Consider the following 15,419-nt stretch of genomic DNA (forward strand, 5'->3'; position numbering starts at 1 on the left):
CCAAGTCTAATCATGCAGAGAGTGAATGTGTGCTCTTCTTTGCTGTCACATCTCTTGAATGAACCGTTTTTGGACTGAATAGTGGCTGGTGATGAGAAATGGGTTCTCTATAAAAATGTCAAGTGCCAAAGACAGTGAGTAGGGAGAAGAGAAACTCTGGCACCCCAGACTAAAAAAGGTCTTCACCCATGTAAAGTGTTGTTATCTGTTTGGTGGGATATGAAAGGTTTAGTCCACTTTGAACTTTTAAACCCAAACCAAACAATAACAAAGGAGATCTACTGTGAGCAGCTTGAGTGGCTTAAGTCATCACTAGAAGGAAAATGAACATCTTTGGTTTCAAGACGAAAGATGTTCTTCCATCAGGATAGTGCTCAGCCGCATATAGTGAAGATGACATTCTAAAGGCTGGAGCATTTGGATGGAAAAAATATAAGTTCTGTAGATGAGGTCAGAACAGTAGTGGAGAAGTATTTTTCATTATGGGCAAGTGAATTTTGGAAGAGGGGCCTTGCAAGTCTACCAGATCGATGGAAGAGCATTGTAGAAAATGAAGGATAGTATATTTTAGATTAAAAAAGAATTTTATTTATCTTAATTTTGAAAAATAAAAGAAGTATAAAAATATTTATGGGATGACCCAATAATTAGATGTAATTTGAATATTATTAATCAATGTGATGAACTAAAATGATAAGTCTTTATTACATACTCTAAATGACTAACCCTTGTAATCACTAAACTAGGCATGTGTTGGTGTAAATGAATTATTGTGTGGTGAGAAGTGCATAACACTTTTGTTATTTATTGTAAACTCTACCTTTGGTTTCCGTATACAATATCTGTGACTCCCGATACTTCCACTGTCTTGTAATTTAACTGTAAATCTTAATGCAATTTAGTCTTATGCACCTCCATGTCATTACATTACACCTAATTAATATAACAGTCCACACACACACATGTGCATGTGTTCTTTTTCAGTTTCTGTCTACCAAAACCACCAACAAGGTTTTGGTCAGCCTGGGGCTGTAGTAGAAAACTCTTGCTCAAGGTGCCATGCAATGGACTGAACCTGAAACAATGTAATTGGGAAGCAAACTTCTTACCAGATAGCTATTCATGTATGTGTACACGCATGCATGTACAAATTTATATTACATATATCTGTATCTATACATTTACATCAAAAAAGTATCTGAAATTCTGAAATCTATCTAATTTTCATAGTTAATGTATGTGTGTTAATGAAACAATGTGTGTGTGCACGCATGCGCACACACACACACACACACACACACACACATTGTTTCATTAAGTCCTTTACAGTTCCTTAATTATATTTCATATATCCATTAAAATCATTCTTCTTTTTCTTATTTTTAAAATATCTATTTTGAAACCTGAACACATGTTATTTAATACTTACACTTACATAAAAATTTAATAGATTTTCCATTTATATGAGTAGCAGAGAATTTTGGTAATCATTTCATAACTAAAATATTATATGAAATGAAAATTCGAGAACTACAATCAGTAGAAAAGTACATCTGGCTCTTAGACTTAAGAGTGGCATGAAAATATCACTTATTTACTAAACTTAGATGTAAATATATCGTCATCATCATCATCATCATCATCAGAGGAATTCAAAACAAGCTGCCCTCCTCTATGTTGATCACTACCAGAACTAGAGAAGTTTCAGGTGTGGAAGCAAAGTTTAGAATTGAAGGGCCTTAAAGTCAATCTAGCAAAAATCAAAGCCTTAGTAAGTAGGAAGGCAGACAAATCAAAAATCCCTTCAGACGACCCTGCTTGATCTGTATAAAAGGCATAGGTAGAAACTCCATAAGATGTACCCAGTGTAAGCTATGGACACATAGGAGTGCAGCAATATCAAAGGAAGGTTAACTGGGAAGATAGTTTTTGCATGTGGCAGATGCACAGGAGCAAAAACACCGAAGATGTACAGAAAATAGATTCCATCACATGCCAGGGAGAAAAACTAGAAGCAGTTGATAGCTTCCATTACCTAGCTGACCAAGTCAGTAGTGGGGATGGATGCCCTGAGAGCGAAGCCGCTAGAATAAGAAGAGCATGGGCAAAGTTCAGAGAACTCCTACTTCTGCTAGTAACAAAGGGCCTCTCACTCAGAGTGAAAGGTAGACTGTATGATGCATGTGTGCGAACAGCCATGCTACATGGCAGTGAAAATGGGCTGTGACTGTTGAGGACATGCGTAGGTTTGAAAGAAACGAAGCTAGTATGCTCTGTTGGATGTGTAATGTCAGTGTGCATACACAACAGAGTGTAAGCGCCCTGAGAGAAAAGTTGAACATAAGAAGCATCAAATGTGGTGTGCAAGAGAGATGACTGCTCTGGTATGGTCGTGTGTTGTGTATGGATGAGGACAGCTGTGTGAAGAAATGTCATACCCTAACAGTGGAAGGAACCTGTGGAAGAGGTAGACCCAGGGAGATATGGGATGAGGTGGTGAAGCACGACCTTCGAATGTTGGGCCTCACAGAGGCAATGACAAGAGACCGAGACCTTTGGAGATATGCTGTGCTTAAGAAGACTTATCAAGCCAAGTGAGAATGTAGCCGTGGCTGATGCCAGCGTTGCATAATTGGTCCATTTAAAAGTATTCTTCAATCATCGGGCAGTATGCTGAGCTTGAGAAGATCTTTTGAGTCCAGTGAAATCGTAGTTGTGGCTGATGCCAGTGTTGCCTGACTGGTACCTGTGCTGGTGGCATGTTAAAAGCACCATTTGAACATGGTCGATACCAGTGCCACCTGACTGGCTCCCATTCTGGTGGCATGTAAAAAGCACCCACTACACTCTCGGAGTGGTTGGCGTTAGGAAGGACATCGAGCAGTAGTAACCTTGCCAAATCAGATTGGAACCTGGTGCAGCCTCCTGGCTTGCCAGTCCTCAGTCAAACCATCCAACCCATGCCAGCATGGAGAGCGGATGTTAAAAGATGATGATGATGATTATTATTATTATTAAGGCAGAAAGCTGACAGAATTGTTAGCTTTCCAGAATAAATGTTTAGTAGCATTTCATCTATCTTTATGTTCAGAGTTCAAAATCTGCCTAAGTCGACTTTGCTTTCCAAGATCTCAAGATCAATAAAATGAGTACCAATTAAATACTGAAGACAATGTAATCGATTAATTCCCTCCCACAAAATTTCAGGCCTTGTGCCTATTGCAGAAATTTTAGCAAGCTGGGTGAAATGCTTAGCAGTATTTTGTCTGTCTTTATGTTCTGAGTTCAAATTCTGCCAAGGTTGACTTTGCCGTTCATCCTTTCGAGGTCAATAAATTAAGTACCAGTTGTGTACTGAGGTTGATGTAATCGACTGGCCACCCCCCCACCAAAAACTTCGGGCCTTGTGCCTAGAGTAGAAAAAATTATTATTATTATTGCTGAGTAAGACAGCAGCACATGCCATCAAAGTGACACTGGGGTACAAATATACAAAGCCCAATATACCCATCATGATTGACAGGGTACACCAGGCATATGCATCACAACCATATGTGCACAATATGGTGATTTCATATCAAGATAGACCAGCGCAGGACCTTGCAGGTGAGGCCCAGTTAAAATTTTCTTCAGGTTGAGTAGCCTATCCCACTCAAAAGGTCCCTGAATAAGGGTTGTTTATGGATGTTGAACGAAACACCCATATTTCCAATATTTCCTTTCAACACATGACTTTGAGATGTTCCTTTTGCATAAATGTGTACATTTAAAAAAGAAAAAAATAATTTTTATATTGTTACACATTGCTTTCAGTTTACTTATGTGTTTTAACTTTAAAAAAAAATATTTATTAGAAGCAAGCTACTTCATGTATAGTTATTTTATTTATGATACATCTAGTGTTAGTGTGTCATTATCAAGTAGGATGTAGTTAGTTTGTGAGTGTGTGCAAGTGCATGCTTCTATTTCATGATAAAATGTTACAATTCTCTCCAGAACAATGGTTACGAAAAAGAGCACAATAACACACTTATCTGCTATGAGACAGCCAAGTATATCATGAAAATAATGAAATGATATTTCAAAATGTGAAAAAATACAAACTGAAATACTAAATATAGTCTTTGTAACTAAACCTTCATTTGTTAAACAGAAGAGGAAGCACTTATTAATTTTCTGTACTGTAAATCCTATAAAATATAATTTCTAAGAGTTTTTTTTTATTATTACTTTATTTACTTTTTTAAATTATGTACAAAATGTGAACCAAAAATTTTCAGATGCTCTCAAATTTGTTGCAAGTAAGAAGTGTTTGTGAACAACTACTTCAGAAGATGGTTTTACAAGCATTGGTATTTGTGTGTATGAGAACTACAATTTTCAAAGATTATTGTGTGTGCATGTATGTGTGCATGTGTGTGTACATATGTGTATGTGTGTGTTTCTTTTGTTCTTAGTTCATGTATGTTTTTATAAGTGTGAACATGTTTATGTATTCTTGTACTTGATGTACAAAACTCAACACGTTTACTGGTTAAGAATTTTTGAATTCCTTCTATGTATGTATGCATAACTTAATAAAATAAATAAGTTCATATACTGTGCAAAAAGAGTGCATTCTGACCTTTTGGATAGGGACCTTCCTTGACGTTTCCTTGAATTAGGAATGTTTTTTTTACTGGAACTATCTTAATATATTAGTTTATATTTCTTATATTTTATATATCTTAATACTAGATATATATTATTTTATATGTATCTGTTTACAATTCTTTAAGAAAAACCCTTCTAAAGTATGAATCTGAAAGTGAAGAAAATGTATGAGTCCACTTTCATGAATACTGCATGTCTATTTATACAACAACACTATTTCAGAAAACATACTAACAACCCATAATAAGTATTCAATAATTAGTTCAGTCATTATGAAAACAAAATCAATTTTAGATCAAAACAATTTCATTATAAATAGAGATATGCAAGGCACACATGTTTAAGATGTTTGCTTCATAATTTCATTGTTTTGGATTTTATCCCATATTACAATACCTTGGGTAAAGGTCTTATGAAATTTGGTAGACAGAAACCTGTCAGATGCATGCATGCATGTATATGTGTGTGTGTGTGTGTGTATGTCATGAAAAAAGAGCCCAATACACTCTATAGAGTTGGTGTTAGGAAGGGCAACCTTAGAAACCATGCTAAGACAGACACTGGAGATCAAAGCACTCCTCTGGCTGTCCAATTCATGTCATCATGAAAGATGGATGTTGCCGCTGCTGATTACACACACACACACAATCATTGAAGATGTTACACAATGATCATTTCTGCCTCATAGGTTTTTCCACCTGTGAAGTAGAAACAATCATAGTGTGATATATCTTGAATATAAAATATAATACTCTCCATTTGCATCCTGAAAACTATATATGCACACACACACATCTATATCTAGAGCCTACTGGATAATAATATGTATCCTTTTCCTTGGTAGTCTATCAGTGTCCGATGTTGATAAAATTTGTGTTTTCACAAATGATGGGAGTGTATGTGACACTGCAGTCCAAAGCTGGAAGCACACAGGCGCCCACAGGTGTCACAACCATTGTTTGTAGTCTGGATTGGGGTAGATGCTGCCCTGTGACGTGACTCTTGTAGTAGTGAGACACTATTGCCAGTCCTCTTGGAAGTTGCTCATGAGGTGAGAGGCCTCCATGCTGTGACAGAGGCTTCAAGTTCATGTGGACTAATGCCACTCCATTTGAGATTGCTTTTCAGGATGTCCTTGTACCTCAGTTTAAGCCTTCCTTGTTTGCATGAGTTCACACAAATATATAAATACAGAGCTTCACCAGGGAGAATAATATCTATACATAAAAAAAATTACTGTTTTTGTGTTCACTTATTCTATGCCAGAGTGGGTTGGAAGAGACTTCCATAGGCAGCATTCTATAGCTTGATGCCTTTCCTGATGTTAACTTTTGTTTTTCATGCAAGTTACATTTTTTAACTCCATATATTGAACGACAAAATATGGGACAAATAATTTCACCATTGTTTATGTAAATGTGTTGCCAATGCAAAGACACATAGACACGCGCATACACACACAGCATGTTTCCAGCAATTTGTGCCTAGCAACCTTCATTCACAAGTCATTATTCAACCTGGAGCTATAGTAGAAGACGTTTGCCCAAAGTATAACAATGGGATTGACCCTGAAACCATGTGGTTGTGATGTGAACCTCTTAACTGCACAACCATATAGTTGGGTGAATTGTAAAATTAGTGAAACATCGATAAAATACCTTATGGTATTTAGTAACATATGTTCAAATCTAGCTTAGATCTACTTTGTGTTTCCACCTTCTAATGGTAGGCAAATTAACAGGGGCAAATATTATTTACAAAACCCTTGAAGAAAGTAACCCAGAATAGCTGCAGCACAATGACAAACCATTAAAATATTTAAAATCACTGACATTCACATGCAACATTATTATAAATTCCAGCTGTAACAATTATAACTATGTTGCTATGTATTTGTTTTCAATATTTTCTTAATTTTGATGGAATTACTTTTGGAATTGTGTTTCTCTAATCTATTTATTTTTGCAGTTTTAAAGTTATATTCTGTTCTGTCTTTTTTTTTTTTTAAATGTAGGTCCCTTTTCTGTTGAAAATTTGAATATGGCTTTACTTTCTTTTAATATTTAAAATCTCTTGTAATGTGATTGAGAGAGGGGGAAAAAGAAAGAAAGAAGGGAAATGTCAAAATGGTTTATAAATAGATGGAACATTAAGTAATGTATATTACATACATACCTTAAGCAGTTCACTGAGCAGAAGTGGGTATTTGAGAATTCTCTGAATGGGTTTTATAAGGATTGAACCAAGGTCGAAGACATTAGTTAGCTGACGCATACATTGTAACCGCTGTTCAAAATATTCCTTAATCTGTGGATTATCCTCATACTGAAAATCAGAGTTAATAAACAACAATATGATTAATGTAATTAGGTGATCAAAAGAAAGGAAAATGGACATAAGATTTTAGTAAGCTAGAGAAATAGATGTCTTTAGCAATATTAGCTGGGAATTGTGTGTACAGATTCAGTAATGTATAAAAATGTTAATATTTTCTCAGTCTTGAGAATTTTCAAGGGTTGCTTTTTAGTCTTGATTTTATGAAATTAACAACAACAACACCGCCATTTAATGCCCTTTTTCCATGCTGGCATGGGTTGGACGGTAAGACCAGTGGAAATCAAAACTTATGATTTGGTAGTCTACTAGATTACCTAATTATAGGACTAATATGCTCTTATAATTTTTCCAATCTAAAACAGTGTTAAGAACATGTGTGAAGACATTAACAGCTACTGTAAAAACTCAGCTTCTTTCTTTTTAACTGTTTTGTAGCATGTAAGAGGGAATCCCTGGTGATTCCTGCTAGTGTCAAAATCTTGTCAGAAACATTTGGAATAGTTTCTTGTTGCAGACTCCAGGCCTGTGGGAAGCCTCTTCCAACTCAGAATTACAAACAAATCATTTGTTAATTATAAAGTGATTCTATCGCACTAAGCTGCATTCACCTTCTCATGATACTTATGTATAGTAACTGTGACAGTCCAGCACTTATGCCAGTGTTAGAATGGTTGAAATTATCATCTAACAATATATGTTTCTAACAATTCCATTAATTTTCTAAGTCTTTATTCTTTTATTCTTTTACTTGTTTCAGTCATTTGACTGCAGCCATGCTGGAGCACCACCTTCAGCTGAACAAATCAACCCCAGGACTTATTCTTTGTAAGCCTAGCACTTATTCTATCGTAAACACACCAACATCGGTTGTCAAGTGATGGTGGGGGGACAAACACAGACACACACACATACATACGACGGGCTTCTTTCAGTTTCCATCTACCAGATCCACTCACAAGGCTTTGATCAGCTTGAGACTATAGCAGAAGACACTTGCCCAAGGTACCAGGCAGTGGGACTGAACCAGGAAACATGTGGTTTGGAAGCTAGCTTCTTACCACTGCGCCTATATAAGATATTTAGCTGAATGTATTTTCAGTTAATTATGATGACCAATACTATGGGTATTATTTATTGCATTGTGTATGAGAGTTGAAAGGGAAGTAGTGTGGTGAAAGAAATTAAAAAAAAAACCCCTTTATCAGTTATTTTGAGAAAGAGAATACCAGAGGACAACTGGGAGAAATAAAAATCTCATCTAATTTTTCTTAGAAGAAAGAGTTAAGCTAGAAGAAATTAACAATGAATAACTAAATAAAGAAACAGAACAAAACCCTATCTCTTTTCCTTAATATCCTACCTTTTCAAGGAGTGTGATCACATCATCATGGTTCTTGCAATATGGACCGTATGCTTGTTTCATCTCATCTGCTAAATTTACAAAACATGGACCTGCAAGGGAGAAGATATTGCACATTAGAACTGTTGCCTCAGTGTTAAGTCTTTGTAAAATCAAGCATCATCTTTACTGAAAATAATTTCTCTCCAGCAATGATTTTCTTTTTCTTTCCAAAAATATTTTTGTTTATTTCAAAAAATTGTACTTTTTGTTCCATGTTATTTCATTTCCAAATTCATTTTGACTTTATCTTTTGTCCGTTGGATAATCTTAAATGTGCGGAGCTCTCTTGTTGATGGAAAGGCTTTTCAGATTTGATAGCTAACAGTTTTAACTAATTCTCAACAGTTTCATTTTTCATTTTGTCATCAAATGTCACATTTGACACATGCTAAATTTGGAACTGAATCCACCAAAAGTTATTTCTACGAGGCTTCAGAACACTTCCCCAATAGAAATATGAGGTTTGTGAATTCAATTCCAGTCTGAGGACATCTAAGTAGACATGAACAGACAATATATGAAGTTGTTAAGATAATTTTCAGATCATTAGTCTCTTTTTAGGATGAAACACTTAATATTTATATTTATATTATATTTTGACCAGTTTGATCTTTGTTTATCATTAAGTGTCTTGTTTGTGAATGTGTACATTGTCCATTGTTCCAAAGTGGATTCAAACTGGGAACTCTTATTTCGAAACAAATAGAAATAAGGTTCTTATTCAGTGGCTGAACTAATATAAACATGAATTTAGAAATAACAGTACCAATTTAAAATCCAGTTTGGGACTATGCCCACAACAAGCAATAAGACACTGCTTGGTAAATGGAGATGAGACCTATTGAAACAAACTGTAGATATTAAGTATAAATAACACGTGTGTGTGTGTGTGTGTGTGTGTGTGTGTGTACATATACTTCATCTGGTGAGCCTGCATACATAGAATGGCTAAACCATTTCAGTTCTGAACAGCTACTGGTCCTCAATAAAACTTAACTAAGACCCCTAAGCAGTCCTCACATACATGACAAGGCTGCTGCTACACACTCAGATATCCTAGACCACGCCCAAAAGAAAACTATTTGACTGATTGGTAAAGACAATAAACTACAAACACTGACCTACAAATGCATTGTCTCTTCTGTTTATTCCACCTCAATTACAATGGCTTCTGTTCCTCAGAGCTGTCTAGTCGCAAACTGTTTTACTTAGGCCTACACATTTCTCTCCTTCATGCCACCCCAACTTTTTTTTCATAATCTAGGCCACTACACTAATCCCTTTTCCCAAACCTTCTACCCAGAGTGTGAACACTTTGGAATTCCTTTCCCACATAAAATTTTTTTTCAACAGACATTTCTTTATAGATGAACATAAAGCCATTTTGACTACAATTATCTGGAAGGGTCACAGCCCCTCAGAAGAATGCTTAAATCTAAGAAGAGAAAAAGTAATCTTCAACTACACATAATGGGTAATGAAGAAAGCTATGTGTCTACCTGATACAATAAGTGAAGGCTGAAATACTGAAGAAAAAAAAGAGGAATTTGAAAATCTTTACCTATAAGTTGATTATCAAATTCAGCCTTTGCAGCAAGTTCCATACTGCGAAGGAGCTTCAAAGAGATCTCACAGATATCTTCAATATTCCCAAACATAACATCCAAATCAACGCCAGGTATCTGAAATGACATGAAATAATGTCTTAAACATCTTAAATATAAGTTACCATTGTAATTAATTTTAAACATCTCCCTAGTCTGGATAACTACAGTGGCAGCTTAAGCTATTTAGCAATTAAATATAGCATCCAAAATCAATCCATTTTTTTTCTTTAAATAGAACTATGTTGATTTTTAAAGCAAGTAAACTGCATCAGTACATATTCAGAATATGCAATTTTTATTTGTTTTACATATTCTGAACCAGTGACATAACACAAAATTCTTTTTAAACACAGCCACTATCTGCTTTATTCAGTATCCAGTAGGTTACAGATAAACTGCCATTTAAATATATGATATTTATTTTATAAAATAAATGTTCAACTTTATCATATTCCTATGGCACAACAAAGTTATAAGTTACAAGTTAGAATTATCATCAGAATATCTAGTGACTTAGATTAAGACAAATTATAGATACCTTTTCAACAGAGGGGCAAAGAAAATACCCAATGCATAATTGGAGATCATAATGGAAGTCATGCTCAGTTCCAAGCAGTTCTTGGATAACATTCTCCCTTTTCTCCTTCATTTTCTGCTTTATTTCTTTCAGTCGTTTCTGCTCATGTTGCCTTTTCTTCTCTTCCAATTCTTTCCGTTTCTTAAGCTCACTCTCATTTTCAGATTTGTCAATTAGTTTTTCACTTTCAAGATCTTTCAGGTGGCCTAAAAATCCACAACAACACATTGTTAGCATTTGACAGGTAACTGCATCAATATGTATGCTAAAAGGTTCCAAGTTGTAGCAGTCAGGCTGGTACTAATTAACAACTGACTATATATAACAAACAATTACCTGTATCACAAGTAAAAATTTAATTGATATGACAGTGTCACTGAGGCAGTAACCAGTAATTGTACAAACATATGTTGCTTAAATAGTTTAATGTTCATTGAATTTATCAAACCTACCCAAACAGAGAGAGAGGGGGGAGAGGGAGGGAAGGAGGGAGAGAAAGTAAAATAATTTACATTAGAGAACAACAAGTTCTCTCCACGCTTCGCCAGCTCATACATCACCAATGTTATTCAGAAATAATCAATTCACTATAATAAACCAAGATGACCTCATCTTGTACACAAACCCCAAACCAACCAGTTTTTAATTACTACAACAATATCTGTATTTGGTGAATTTTTTGAGTGTAAGGTCAGGCTTTAGCAGGTTGAGTACCCAATTAATTTCAATGAACCACTAAGTAACCACTCAACTTGCAAGAAACAGCAGCCAGATCTCCTTTAAGCCACAGCCTCCCATTAAAAAAAAAAGAGGACCTGTTATTGGCAAGACAGTATGGTCACAGTTGGAATGCTTTTGATAATGTTTGAATATGGTTCACATGGTGTTAAACAAAAACAACAACAACAACCTAGTTTCAATATCCAGTTTAAGATATTTTAAGGGAGACCCAGGGAGACATGAAACGAAGTATTGAAGGTTGATCTCAAAATACCGAACCTTATGAAGAGGATTGAGATATATGAGGTGCATTACTGTACTCAAGAAGATCTACCCAACCAACAGAATTGAGATCCTAAAAACTAAGGTGTCATGTAAAATGCACTGGTGTGGGTGCTGATGCCACATAAAAAGCACCCAGTACACACTGGTAGTAGGAAGGGCAACTAGCTGTAGAAACCAAGCCAAAATAGTCTATGGAACCTGGTGTGGCCCCTGGCCTTGCCAGTTCTTCTCAAGCTGTCCAACCCATACAAGCATGGAAAATGGACATTAAATGTTGATGATGATGATATTAATATTAGGTCATTAAGAATGAAATATCCAATTTTCTTATGCACCAAGTTTGACAGTCATTAACTCTAATGTTTTATCCTGACAATTCTTTGTTTTACAACATTGAAGAGTTACATCATTACTTTTCGAAATACAATTCATGGTTTGATTATATTGTGAGTTTTCTCTTGTAAATAATTTTTATGAGCCCATGGATAGATAAAAAATTTGTGTTGTTTATGAATATGAGTTCCATCGTGGAACCAATGCATCCCAGACAGCTCAAAACATCAATGAGGTGTTTGGTGAAGATGTGGCAAATGAGTGCACTGTACGTCGATGGGTTGAGAAGTTCCGATCTGGTGAATTTACTCTTGAAAATCAGCCCCGTGGTAGACCTGAGACCAAGGTGGATAATGATGAGCTGGAAACTGTAGTGGAAATGGATATATCTCAAACTACACGTGAGTTAGCAGCAAGGTTTGATGTTTTGATTCCAACTGTATTGGACCATCTGAAACAAATCAGCAAGGTAAAGAAGCTAGACAGGTGGGTACCACACGAACTGAACGAGCATCAAATGACACGTCTTGAAACTTGCCATTCTTTGCTCACACAGCATAAAAGTGAACCATTTTTGCATCGTATTGTTACTTGTGATGAAAAATGGATTCTTTTCAACAATAGCAAGTGTTCTGCAAAGTGGTTGGATAGTGATGAAGTGCCAAAACACAATCCAAAAAAGAATATTCATCAAAAAAAGCTAATGGTGTCTGTTCAGTGGTTCAGCACTGGTGTCATCCACTACAGCTTCCTGAAACCGGGTAAGTCAATTACAGCAGATGTATGCATCAACCAATTGGATGAAATGATGAGTGAACTTGCAATTAAACAACTGAGATTGGTCAATAGAGACAGGCCAATTCTCTGGCAAGACAATGCTCGACCACATGTTGCACAAAAAACACTACTCAAGTTACAGGAACTGAACTTGGAAGTACTGTCATCCACCATATTCACTAGACCTTGCACCAACTGACCATCACATTTTCTAGGCATTAGACAACATTTTGCAAGGAAAAAAACTTCAACCATTATCTCTTGCTCTCCAGAATTCTTTGCTGCTGACATAAATAAGTTACAGGATAAAATGGCAAAATTGTGTTGATAATTTAGGTGCATACTTTGATTAACGGCATTGCTTTTTGTTGAAATAAAGTAAAATAGACTTTCAGTTTGAAATCGGACATTTCATTCTTAATGACCTGATATATTTGAGAAAGGAATAAATACTGCATCATTCCATTTCCTTTTCTTTATATGTGTGATGTTTTGTGCCTAAATAAGAAATATCTATTTTCTGTGCACACACCACTTATAAAAGTGGAAATGGCAGAATTGGTAGAACACTGAATAAATGCTTTGCAATTTTGTTCCAGATCTTTATGTTCTGAGTTCAAAATTCTACTGAGATTAACTTGGCCTTTCATCCTTCAGGGGTTGATAAAATAAAGTAGAAATCAAGTATTATGACTGGTTTCTCCCCCACCTCTCTCTCTCTCTCTCTCTTAGAATTAGCTGTGCTTCACTGTGAGAAGAGTGTGGGAGGAGGAACACAGAGTATCCCTTCTTTCTAACATAATTCCTTCCACTCCTTTGCCATGAAAGAATTTGATTGCGGAGGCTCTGGCAGTATGTAATAGATTATGATAGTGACATACATCTTAGAAAAGAGACTATTCAGATCACATAGAGTTAAGATTGTGACCTGGTTTTGAAACATGGCTGTTCTTATTTCCTTTTCACTTCGGTTGATAAAGTCTTTGGGAAAAGACACAAACAACCCATTTCACCTCTCCTAATTTTGTCAACCAGTTATTTATTACATCACTCTGAGATCATTTAAAATACAGAATCAGTATTTGAACTAAGGATAGAGATGAAAACAATCCAATTTGAATTTATCAGCCACTGCACTAAAATATTGTAAAATAAAGGAACCCTACTTAGTCATTCATATGTTAGAAATAGCAACCAAATCTCCCTCAAATCATATACCACAGTCTTTAAAATAAAAAAAAGGGCTCATTGGATAGTGAAGTTACCACTTGCACAAAGGAAAAATAAAAAAACCCACCAAAAATAAAACTAGATGTTCACAGCAGGAATGCTTTTGATCATGGGCCAGCTAAATCAGGAGTGACTTAGAGCTAAACAATGGCAAAACACTGAGTGATTAAAGAATTACATTATATTATCTTCATCATCATTTAACATTTGTCTTCCATGCTGGACAGTTTGACAGGAGGTAGGCAAGCTGGAGAGCTGTACCAGGTTCCATTGTCTGCTTTGGTATGGTTTCTGTAGCTGGATGCCCTTCCTAATGCCATTTGCATTAGAGAGTGAACTGGGAGCTTTGTATGTGGCACCAGCGCAGGTACTTTTTATGTGACCCTAACCCCAGCGGGGTCACCAAATAACTTGTGAGATGAAGACCTCTCAGCTAGAGAAGTGTGTGGAACTGAGGAAGATGGCTTTGTGTCAGTTGGGAGGTTAAAATATAAAAGTGGGGGAGAAATAGGTGTCTTATTCGCCCCCCCCCCTCAACATTGCTTGACATCCAATGCTGGTGTGTTTACATCCCTGTAACTTAGCAGTTCGGCAAAAAGAGACCGATAGAATAGGTAATAGGCTTACAATGAATAAGTCCTGGGGTCGATTTGCTCAACTAAAAGATGGTGCTCCAGCATGGCTGCAGTCAAATGACTGAAGCAAGTAAAAGAATAAAAGAATATATCATCATCATCATTTAACATCTGTTGTCCATGCTGGCTTGGGTTTGACCAAGGCTGGTAAGTTGGAAGTCTGTACCAGACTCCAGTTTGACTTAGGATGGTTTTCTACAGCTGGATGCCTTTCCTAACACCAACCACTTAGAGTGTAATGGGTGCTTTTATGTGCCACTGGCATGGGTGCCATTTGTGTGACACCAGTATCTGCCATGACTGTGATTTTGCTTGGCTTGATGGGCCTTCTTCTCAAGCACAACATAATGCCAAAGGTCTTGGTCATTGCCTCCATGAGGCCCAACACTCAAAAGGAACTCAGCCACTTTGCCTCCCTGAGGCCCAATACTTGAAAGGAATTCAGCCACTTTGTTTTCGTGAGGCCCAACGCTTGAAAGGTACTTTTTGTGTGTCACTGGCATGGGCACGAGTTATGTGACACCAATGACTACAATTTGACTTGGCTTGATGAGTCTTCTCAAGCACAGCATATCACCAAAGGTCTCAGTCACTAGTCATTGCCTCTGTGAGGCTCAAAGTTTGAAGATCATAATTCACCACCTCATCACATGTCTTCCAGGATCTACCTCTACCACAGGTTCCCTCCACAGTTAGAGATTGGCACTTCTTTACACAGCTGTCTTCATCCATATGCATCACATGACCATATCAATGCAGTCGTCTCTCTTGCACACCATATCTCATGCCTCTTATGCCTAACTTTTCTCTCAAGATGCTTACACTCTGTTGAACATAAACACTGATATTGCACATCCAGCGAA

At 36.4% G+C, this 15,419-nt stretch overlaps 1 protein-coding gene across 8 annotated transcripts in view; it reads right to left on the minus strand.

Moving 5' to 3' along the window:
- Nucleotides 1-15,419, minus strand: part of LOC106882709 (dynamin-binding protein) — a 308,006-nt gene that overhangs the window by 35,017 nt on the left and 257,570 nt on the right. For all 8 annotated transcript variants that reach the window (XM_052968787.2, XM_089353937.1, XM_089353934.1 and 5 more), the window contains 4 exons: nt 10,538-10,782; nt 9,954-10,074; nt 8,351-8,442; nt 6,829-6,978 (listed from right to left, as the gene is read on the minus strand). In XM_052968787.2, coding sequence (XP_052824747.1) covers nt 6,829-6,978; nt 8,351-8,442; nt 9,954-10,074; nt 10,538-10,782 — 608 coding nt within the window. The remainder of the gene's footprint in view (nt 1-6,828; nt 6,979-8,350; nt 8,443-9,953; nt 10,075-10,537; nt 10,783-15,419) is intronic.

Source organism: Octopus bimaculoides, chromosome 6 (genome assembly GCF_046866305.1).
Source record: "Octopus bimaculoides isolate indiv1 chromosome 6, ASM4686630v1, whole genome shotgun sequence".
In the NCBI taxonomy this organism is placed as follows: Eukaryota; Metazoa; Mollusca; class Cephalopoda; order Octopoda; family Octopodidae; genus Octopus; species Octopus bimaculoides.